Source organism: Camponotus vicinus, unplaced genomic scaffold (genome assembly GCF_025532165.1).
Source record: "Camponotus vicinus isolate PSW18456_S1 unplaced genomic scaffold, iyCamVici1.0 SCAF_10, whole genome shotgun sequence".
NCBI lineage: Eukaryota > Metazoa > Arthropoda > Insecta > Hymenoptera > Formicidae > Camponotus > Camponotus vicinus.
This window is the reverse complement of record NW_028141946.1, coordinates 15,622,020-15,633,437: the sequence shown is the minus strand read 5'-3', so window position 1 is coordinate 15,633,437 and position 11,418 is coordinate 15,622,020. Positions and strand designations below refer to the sequence as shown.

At 30.9% G+C, this 11,418-nt stretch overlaps 1 protein-coding gene across 1 annotated transcript; it reads left to right on the top strand.

The window, feature by feature from the left end:
• The first annotated feature begins 5,777 nt into the window (after nucleotides 1–5,777).
• LOC145960203 (putative cytochrome P450 6a13) lies at nucleotides 5,778–9,788 on the top strand. The gene is made up of 6 exons (XM_083079463.1): nucleotides 5,778–5,935; nucleotides 7,167–7,539; nucleotides 7,766–8,291; nucleotides 8,496–8,717; nucleotides 8,899–9,150; nucleotides 9,270–9,788. Exons 2-6 carry the CDS (start codon nucleotides 7,207–7,209, stop codon nucleotides 9,440–9,442), a joined length of 1,506 nt encoding a protein of 501 aa, XP_082935589.1. The 5' UTR covers nucleotides 5,778–5,935; nucleotides 7,167–7,206; the 3' UTR covers nucleotides 9,443–9,788.
• The last annotated feature ends 1,630 nt before the right edge of the window (nucleotides 9,789–11,418 follow it).

Below are 11,418 nucleotides of genomic sequence, written 5' to 3'. Positions count from 1 at the left end.
TATCACTGTAATATTTTCGGAGATTGCGACGATTATAAATGCCTATTTCCCTTTGTTCATTTTGATGATCAACTAATAAAAGCGCATTTTCACCAATATACTGAATTATTTTATACGGATCTTCAAAAAGATGAAAAAACTTGTCAACTACCTTATCAAAGGCATTGGAGAGATGTCTTATCCTTAACAGAACCAAATCTCCAACTGATAATTTAACCTTCGAAATATTCTCTTGTTGTTTTTTACGATATTTGAAATTTTTTTTAAGCTCTCTCAGCCATCATAATGAGATATTTGTGCGAGGGTTTTTCGTTTTCCGGAAATTGAATAAATTTGAGGATTTCATCTTGAACCGGTTTACCAAAGTGTAATTCATAAGGCGTGAGACCTGTACCTGTACTCTGATAGACCATTACATTTAATAAATTCTCGATTATCGGAACTAATTCAACTCATTTTGTATTGCTTTTCCGCGCACAAAGTCCTAAAAAATCGACCCAATTCGCGCATCACCCATTCTGTAAGATTAGATTGAGGGTGCCTATTCGAACTATACAGGGTAGGCCATTTTAATTTTCTACGCATTGAAATATCTCAAAATCCATAAGTTTAAGACAAAAATGTTTCAGACAAAAGTTGTATGGTTTCAATGGGGTCATAAGAGAGTACCATTAGTTTGACCTTGAAGAGTCACCTGAAGGTCACGTGAAGGTCACCTCCAACTTTTTAAACAGGACACCCTATATACTTTTGCATATTCTTATAGCTCATCTCAAGAGCTTTCCAAAACACTATAATTAAGTTAGTTTTCACTAAGTACTTTCCGAGTTATGAGATTTGAAATCATTTCTTAATTTTACATAAACCATAAAATATCTAGTTAAATATTCATTTTTCGATTATCTTATTTTAATACTTTTATGTACAAAATAATGAGAGGAATCAATTGGTGTAAAGAAAACACATAGTTATTTTTAAGAAAAAATATGTAATTTGCAATTAACAATTCCATATCTTTTCTTTACACCGATTGATTCTTCTCATTATTTTATACATAAAAGTATTAAGGTAAGATAATCGAAAAATGAATATTTTACTAGATATTTTATGGTTTAGGTAAAATTAAGAAATGATTTCATGCCTCATAACTCGGAAAGTACTTAGTGAAAACTAACTTAATTATAGTGTTTTGGAAAGCTCTTGAGATGAGCTATAAGAATATGCAAAAGCATATAGGGTGTCCTATTTAAAAAGTTGGAGGTGACCTTCACGTGACCTTCAGATGACTCTTCAATGTCAAACTAATGGTACTCTCTTATAACGCCCTTGAAACCATACAACTTTTGTCTGAAACATTCTTGTCTTAAACTTATGGATTTTGAGATATTTCAGTGCGTAGATTAAAATGGCCTACCCTGTATAAAACTGTTTAATATTTTCAGCATTTAAACGTGTTTTCCATAATGCAGACGTGAATTGACTACCATGATCTGATAAAATGCGCATCGGCTGTCCAAATTTTGGAATAAACCCACATAGAAATTGGCATCCAGTGGATGTTCATTAAACCACCATAGCCCTATAGAACATCTATCTCCATGGTGGATGTCAGATAGACGTCTATTAGAGATCCATTAAACCGCCATAGCTCTTTGGGATGTTTACATCCACGGTGGAAATCAGACAGATGTCCATCAAACATTTATCCTACCTCCATAATAAATATCCTCTACAAATCTCTTATAGACGTCCATTAGACAATAATTATGGATAACAGATTTACACATAAATAAATAATATTTAAGTAGATAATTAATATTATCAAGATTAATATTTGTTTTATCATTAATGAAAATTTTAAAAAATTATAAATAAAAATAAAAAATTTTCAGCTAATTTTTAAAGTACATTTAAACATTTACAATATTTTTATACACATTTTTAAATATTTATAATTTAATTTATAAATAAAATAAATTTAAACTGTACATAATTATATTAATTATATAATAATATTATATTATATATAATTATATATAATTATATATTAATTATATAATTATATCTAATAATAATTATATTAAATTAATTGTATAAATTACTTTAGATCTATTAATATAATTATCCAAGCTTTTATTAGAAAGAAAACTGATGAACTGATAAAAAAATGATAAACGTCCAATAAAAATCAAATATATACTTCTAATGGACCTCTATTAAATGTCTTTAACTGACATTGCGTGGATCATTAATAGAGGGCTCACGGAGCCTTGGTGTAAGGCCGCGGCACAGGTCCCACGAATCACGGTTTATCGGTCAAAGAGAGCGGACTATTATAGCCGCATCTCCTATAGCTTTACAAGGAGCTTCAGAGATCCATATAATTAACCACAGACGGTCAATTTTTTTTAAATTCCATCATATATGTATCTATATACAGAACATTAAATGAATATCCGTCCTAAAATAAATATCAATATACAGGGTGATCCAGAACAAACGTTTGTCTTTAAAAAAATAAATTGTCGAGTCTATTCTAAAACGATTTTCCCTTTACCAAAATTGTCTACGAGGCTTAGTTTTTAAATTATTAAATAAAATAATTTGCGAATTACGGAACGAGTACAAGAGGTAGACAAGGACGGCGCAACTCACCGTCCGATACAGGCGATCATGTGGGGCGCTCGACGCGATCAGCTGATTGCTGCACACGATGAGTGTAACAATCAGTGTGTGTGTGTGTGTGTGTGTGTGTGTGTGTGTGGTGTATTTATGCACGCGTATCCACACATGCACCGTACTCTCTCTCTTTCTCTCTCTCTCTCTCTCCCTCTTTCTCTCTCACTCACTCACTCACTCACTTATTCTTACCTTAATAATGAGATTCTTCATACTGCTGATAAATAGCAGTGCCCAGTGTGTTGCACGATAATAATCGTCGTCGACGAGACGTCGTTTCTTCAACACGCAGTCTGACACATCGTCAAATAAGCGAAGTTTTTTCTTTCATCACTTTCGACACTTACAAATTTACTCGCGCACTTAATCACTCACGATTGATAAAAGGAGGAATTTACCAACGATTACGGTACGAATTTAATAAACGGTTAACACATTTAATTATTAATTACACACTCGATTAAAGAAACGCGTTAACCGAACGCGATACTCGATGCAAAGCGCGCGACGCGACGACCGACGACAAGCAGGTCAGGTTAGTACTAGCGCGTAATGCTACACGTTTATGTTTGGCAGCGCTAGAGGCGCTAGTACTAACCTGACCTGCTTGTCGTCGGTCGTCGCGTCGCGCGCTTTGCATCGAGTATCGCGTTCTGTTAACGCGTTTCTTTAATCGAGTGTGTAATTAATAATTAAATGCGTTAACCGTTTATTAAATTCGTACCGTAACCGTTGGTAAATTCCTCCTTTTATCAATCGTGAGTGATTAAGTGCGCGAGTAAATTTGTAAGTGTCGAAAGTGATGAAAAAAAAAACTTCGCTTATTTGACGATGTCAGACTGCGTGTTTAAGAAACGACGTCTCGTCGACGACGATTATTATCGTGCAACACACTGGGCACTGCTATTTATCAGCAGTATGAAGAATCTCATTATTAAGGTAAGAATAAGTGAGTGAGTGAGTGAGTGAGAGAGAAAGAGGGAGAGAGAGAGAGAGAGAAAGAAAGAGAGTACGGTGCATGTGTGGATACGCGTGCATAAATATACCACACACACACACACACACACATACACACACACACTGATTGTTACACTCATCGTGTGCAGCAATCAACTGATCGCGTCGAGCGCCCCACATGATCGCCTGTATCGGACGGTGAGTTGCGCCGTCCCTGTCTACCTCTTGTACTCATTCCGTAATTCGCAAACTATCTTATTTAATAATTTAAAAACTAAGCCTCGTAGACAATTTTGGTAAAGGGAAAATCGTCTTAGAATAGACTCGACAATTTATTCTTTTAAAGACAAACGTTTGTTCTGGATCACCCTGTATACGTAATAAAAAATGTATTTATGTATAATAAATATCCATCGAATATTGTACAGATATTAACAAATTATTGATTTACATATCCTGTAGTATTTATGAAACATCGAATTGCGAACATTTGGATATCTACAGCATCTATAATAGCTATTTTTCATATATTCGTGGATATTCTTAAGCCAATGAAGAATATCTAGTGGATATCTAATACCAATTATTTTCCGTTGGTAATTAAATCGATCAAGTTTTTGAGAAATGACATTAAAATAAAAATTTAGTAGTTAATGCACATGACTGAAAATTAACTTGACTGAAAGTTGACTTATAATCGCCATAAAGTTGACTTTTAAGTCGACTTATTAGCTGACTGACAGTCGACTATAATCGAGTCATTAGTCGACTTTAAGTTGACATTCAGTCTGACTTTGAAATCGACTTTAGATTTTTTCTGCCAACTGACAGTCAACTAACAGTCGATTTGGTGCTGTTTGGGTACACAAAACATTATGTGTAATCTAGTTAAAAAATTAATTGTTAGTTCTATATATCTCATAAATTATATTTTATATTTTATGTCTTACACAGTCAGATAATACAGGCCTGCGAAATTTGAGCTTTTGTCAGTTACAAAAAGCAGAGTAGGTGAATCTGATAGATTTTGTGATGCTGAAAACGAATCTGGCCGCAGAATTTCCCCAGCACGTCAGGTTTTTGAATAATTTGTAGTTGAATGGCCCAAAAATCGCTATTTTGGCCAATTTCATGAATTTATTATGGCGAAATCAAATTTTTAAAAATATTTCTGTTAATGGCATCGTATAGTACTCACCTTTATCTTTCAAATCCACTTTCGATTACCGCCGCTCGATTTTCTTTCGCTCAGATATACAAGTTATAAAATCGGTCATGCACAGGGATCCACTAAGCCATTCTAAACTAACCGTGCCACCTCTCTATCTCACTACGAATCAAAATTAGGATAAAAACATACATTTTTAATCTTCTGTCATTTTTTGAAATAAAAATGGCGCATTTAATATGGCGGATAGCATCACAATAAAAGGGCATAAAATTTAGAAAAACTTATCAAAATGTGTAACAACTGTATTAGATGTTTCTTTACAATACTTTTTTGAGCAACCGAACCTGATATATATCGGTCTTTTCAAATTTCAAAATGATGAATCTGCCATATTGATGCCTATGTAAATTCTTTTAACGTAAAGTTTTCTTATAACTTCATACTTATATGTCTCAGCGAAAAAAAATCGTGCGGCGGCAATCGAAAATGGATTTGAAAGGTAAAAGTGAATGCTATACGATGGCAGAAATATTTCAAAAAATTTGGTTTCCCCACAATAAATTCAATGGATAATAATGGATAATTCAATAAATTGAAATTAGCCAAAATAACGATTTTTGAGCCATTCCACTACAAATTCCTGACGTGCTAGGGAAATTCTGCAACCAGATTCGTTTTTTAGCGTCACAAAATCTATCAGATTTACCTACTCTGCTTTTTGTAACTGAACCTCGCAGGCCTGTGTAATTAATTATAATTACCGACCGAAAAATGAATGACAATTATTTTATAAGTTAACTTTATTAAATGCAGAGTACATATGCAATAGCATATAGTGTGTAATGATTAAGGAAGGTTATCTAATCAATTACATTTTCTCGTTATTATAATATGCGAAGTCATGTATTCGACATTCTGCATTTGAGATAACTATTGATCAGTTTTAGCAATTCATCGTGACTCATCTTCTTACTCGCACATCTTTTGTAGCGCGTACGCTTTATAATTTGATCCAACTTGAACCACGACAGCCAGTATCATTTCCAGTCACTTCGTGATAAGTTGGTTGGCTGAGATAGCTCTGGATGTGTCAACTGCTGTAATCATCCATTACGTTACCGCATTCAAGTACGTCATATTTATCATTTATCATTTATTTGAGTATTGTCTATCATATGTCTTCTGAATCGCGTATAACGAAATATTTCGATTATCATATGAATAATAACATTTTCAAAGATTTTCAAAAGAATTCAAGAATTTCAAAATGTATGTCACACACACACACACACACACACACAGAGAGAGAGAGAGAGAGAAAGAGAGAGACAGACAGACAGACAGAGAACGTCCTTCATTCACGTATTTCATGATCACAGATTTCTTCGCGGAAGTCGTTCATTTGACGATGAAAAGAATGTGAATTATCAATGGATAATTGATTTAAAAAAGCGATGCATTGTGTTTCAATAGATAATTGATTTAAAAAAGTGATGCAATGTGTCTCCATCCATTAATTTACATACAATAACAATGACGTCAGTTTAACGTCAAATATGTTTACGTTTTGAAGTGATGAACGATAAATTACTGATTTTACGTCGTATTAATACGATTGTAGCAGTACGCGAGTTACTATTGTTGAAGCACAATATTGAAACGCATTGTTTAATCGAAAATTTTATGCAGAGTTTCACATGTATAGTTGATTATCTTTGTAAACTTTTCTACCTATGTTATGTTCGCTCTTGCTCACTTTATCTCCACTTGGTTACTAATTGTAAACATGCTCGACAGCATTCCTTCGCGATTTTATGATATAGTATATTGATATAGAATATAGTATATTAAAATGAAGGAATGAGATTTCTCATTCGATTGATTTCAATGTGCTAAATAGGCATAGAATTATATTTTTAATTCAGGTATGTATTTATTAAATGAATAAAATAAAATTTTACTTATTACTGCTAATTCTTTAAAATACATTAATACATTTTAAATGAAAGGTAATTTGCATGTCATAATTTAAATGCGTTACATTTTGCGAAATTACATCATTTCTCTCTTAACAATTTGCAAAATTATAAACTGTTACAAATTATTACAATTTCCAAATTATTTACAAATTATTACAATTTACAAATTATTTACAAATTATTACAATTAACAAATTATTTACATATATCTATAAGCGACCTATCGATTATTCCGATGTCGGTAAAACCCGATTAAAAAATTAGTTTTCATAAATTTAAACTTTGTTAAATATGCATTTAATATTTATCAAATCCTTTTATTAAATTTTAAATTTGCTGTAATTAGTTTTTATGATGAAATATTATTTTTTCTTTATTAGCAAACATCGCTCGAAATAGTTGATTGGCAGCTACAGAACAATGGTACCTTTTGAAATACTATGCGGTATTGCGGTTACATTTCTCGCTGTTTATTATTATTTTACATCGACCTACGACTTTTGGAAGTCACGTGGCATTCGCGGTCCAAAACCGATACCAGTTTTTGGTAATTTTAAAGATGTTATGCTTAATAAACAGTTCGCAGGAGATTATTTAATGGAAATATACAATGAGTATAAAGATGAATCCATGATTGGAATATTCACAAGAAAAACACCAGTTCTTATTGTAAAAGATCCTGATTTAATTAAGGATATTCTTATCAAAGATTTTTCCAAGTTCGCCGATAGAGGATTTCCTGTCAGTGAAAAAGTATGTAAATAATTTAAATTTTATTATACTATTCGAATTATGTAAATCTTTCGAATTATATATGTGATAACTTTACTTATATTATGATATTTTCCAATAATCCAAATTATTGAAGAAATTATATTAATTTTAAATAGCCTTGAATTTTGTCAATCGAATTATTATAATTTAGTAAAATTGGTAAATTTATTCGACTGTTTAATAATTGTTTTTTATTATATCGTAGGCTGAACCATTGACGCAACATCTTTTCGCTTTAGAACCTAAAAGATGGCGACCTTTAAGGATAAGGTTGTCACCCGTTTTTACATCCGGTAAGCTAAAAGAAATGTTCTCCTTAATATCGGAATGCGCCGATCATTTTGAACAATATATTAAGAAATTGGTGAGTAAAAACGAACCTATAGAATGCCGTGAGGTAACGGCAAAATATACGACCGATGTAATTGGTACTTGCGCATTCGGTATCGAGATGAATGCTCTATCAGACGAAGATAGCGAATTTCGTAGAATGGGAAGAATGTTCTTCACGCCAACCTGGCAAAGTATTCTACGGAGGGCAATGAGAGAAGCCCTTCCATGGCTCTACGAAATGCTCAGTTATGTCCTACCACAAACGGAAGTCAATCAATTTTTCACACGTGTTGTCACAGAAACCATGAATTACAGAGAAACAAATAATGTCATTAGGCACGATTTCATTGATATGCTGCGCGAGTTAAAAAAGAATCCAGATAAAGTGGGTGATATCAGTGAGTAATGACTGTATACTTTTATGAAAATTTTGTGTGATACAAAAAATTTTTAAAATGATAATTTTTTAAATTTTTAAAAATGTTCATGCATATATAAATGTATACATTAATTGTACGAAATAATCGATTATTCATAATTTATAATATTCGATGTAATATTCGAAGAATTATAATTAATTGTGAAAAAATATCGTATTTCAGAGATGACCGAAAGCTTGATAGCTGCTCAAGCGTTCGTATTTTTCGCTGCCGGTTTTGAAACTTCATCGACGACTATGAGTCATGCGCTTTACGAATTGGCATTAAATCAACAAATACAAGATAAACTACGTGAGGAAATTGATCAAGAATACACTAAGCACGGTAGCAATTTAACATATGAAAATGTAAAAGAGATGAATTACTTGGATAAAGTTTTCAAAGGTACATCATTCAAAGAAAAAAATTTAATAATTTGCTATTAATTTTCAGTACTATTATAATATCAATAATTTTATTGCTAATAAATTAATTCTTAAAACATATATGTACATATTTCGATAATTTATATTTCACAAACGAATTTTCAAATAATTCTTTCTTACATTATTTTTAATATATGTAGAAACTCTACGGAAATATCCACCAGTGACATTTCTTATGCGACAATCGACATCAAGTTATACTTTCGATGGTACCACACTTAACATACCAAAAAATCAAAAAGTATGGATTCCGATTTTCGCGATTCATCGAGATCCAGATATTTATTCGAAGCCAGATATTTTTGATCCAGAAAGATTTAATGACGAAGCAATACAAACCAGGCATCCGATGCACTACCTACCTTTTGGTGATGGACCAAGAAATTGTATTGGTAAAGTGATATACATATATTTAAATATATTTCTTTCAGTTTTGTTTGTTTTGCTTTTACATGTAATATTATTTTAATCGAGAAATTTTTCTCATAGTAATAATTATTTTTATTTTCAGGTGCTCGCTTTGCTGTTCATCAGACAAAGATTGGTCTTATAAAGATACTACGAAACTATAAAGCTGAAGTTTGCGATAAAACGCAAATACCCTACATAATTGATCCTAAAGCATTTCTATTAGCACCAAAGGATGGAATACATTTAAAGATAATTAAAATTAATCGGACTTAATTTAAGCTTTAGTACAATTCTTGAGAAACAAAGGTGAAAAAGTATCTATAAATTAGAATAATAATAGCCCGATAGTATCAATATATATTTTACTGATATTGTTATATTTTAATAATTTTTATAGTGATATAAAATAATTAGTAATTCGATTTAATTATTTAATTTATGTTGTTATATGCGTGATATGGATATAACCTGTTTAATTTTAAGTTTCAATTATATGTATACATTGCACATAGAAAGTAAACTATATAATGTAGATATATATAATATTGACAAATCATGATGTAAAACATTTTGTATGCAAAATATTCTTTGTTAATAAAAATAATAAAATGTTATATAACTATGTTATATAAAATATATTAAAATACATAAAAAATATATATGTTGGATATAAAAATAATAAAGAAATAAAATAAAACTAAAAATATTCATTAATGTCCTTCACGAAAAATATTCATAATTTCTTTTAAATTAAAATATCTAAAATAAAAGATCTTTCGCGAGTTAATATAATATTAAAACATATTAAAACACTATTCACTTCTAAAAAATTACTATGATATCATTATCAATTTTAAATTAAACTTCTAACATATTTATTGTTAAAATAATATATTAGGTGTATAACTAAGTTCCCGCCGCTCATAATTAAATGGCTCCAGCTGCAAATGTAGTGAAGTTAGGCATTTGTCAATAAAATTGAGTGCTCAAAGATTCATTTTTCGTGAAAGAGATATTTTTTGAATCGATTTAAAATGAAACGTGATAAGTTGTTTTTTCGACATATACTTCTTCACTGCTTTGATTTAAATAAAACTGCAGCTGAAGCTCATTGATTAATTTCTGAAACAGTCACGGCTGACCGCTACCAATAACAATTACCTCAACAATAACCTCATGTTGCAAGAATCGTAAAGGAAACACTATTGGAGCTCGAATGCGAAGTTCTCTTGCACCCGCCTATTCTCCAGACTTGGACCCATCGGAATATCACCTTTTCCTATCAGTGCAACACGTACTCGCCGATACACACTTCTCCAATTACGAAGAAGTCCAAAAATGCATCGATCAATGGATTGCTTAAAAAGACAAGTCGTTCTATCGTCGCGGAATCTAACTTTTGCAAAAAAGATGGAGAAAAGTCATAGAAAACAAAGGATTATATTTTGATTAATATATTAATTCATTTTCTTATTGAAATAAATACTGAATAAATTTTTCAAGTAAAAAGACGGCGGGAACTTAATTATACACCTAATAATAATTATGATCAAAGATAAAATTTAGTCATATTTAGCTAAGAAGAAATCGATTACGTTAATTTAGATCTTATTTAGACCTTATTTTTAAAAATCTTGACGAAGTTTTACTAATGTATGATAACATAAAAATATATATAAAGAAGTATGTTAAAATATTTTCCTTTTCAGATTTTAGAACATACAAAAATGGCGAGAAAAATAACATAAGTTATATGCACATTTTCGACACACATTTAACGTTTTCTTACATAATGTGTGAACATTTTGCGATAATTGATATATTATTCATCTCTATAAATAAAACTACAAGAAAATCATAAGACACATATATAATTCTTCCAAAAAAAATGGATTAAACGATTTTTAAACTTGTTTCGTTTCCCAACTTTCTACAAATCACAGATAAAACATTATCAGTAAATAGAAACATTAAAACAATATCTTACAAAATTCAATTTTTTAATTTTATTTTTTGTTATATATTTTGTTACGGTAAGGCCGTTACTATTGAGACCTCGCAGACCGGACATCCGTCTGCAAGATATAACAATCTTATTTATTTTTATTCGTAATGTTGACAATGGATAGAGGTTCAGTCTAATCACATCAGAAATTAATTAAAAAATATATATAATAATAATTTGCTATATCTCTTTCCGAATGACTTATCTTCTTGCTCTTCGAGATGTCTCGTCTGGTATCCCTGGC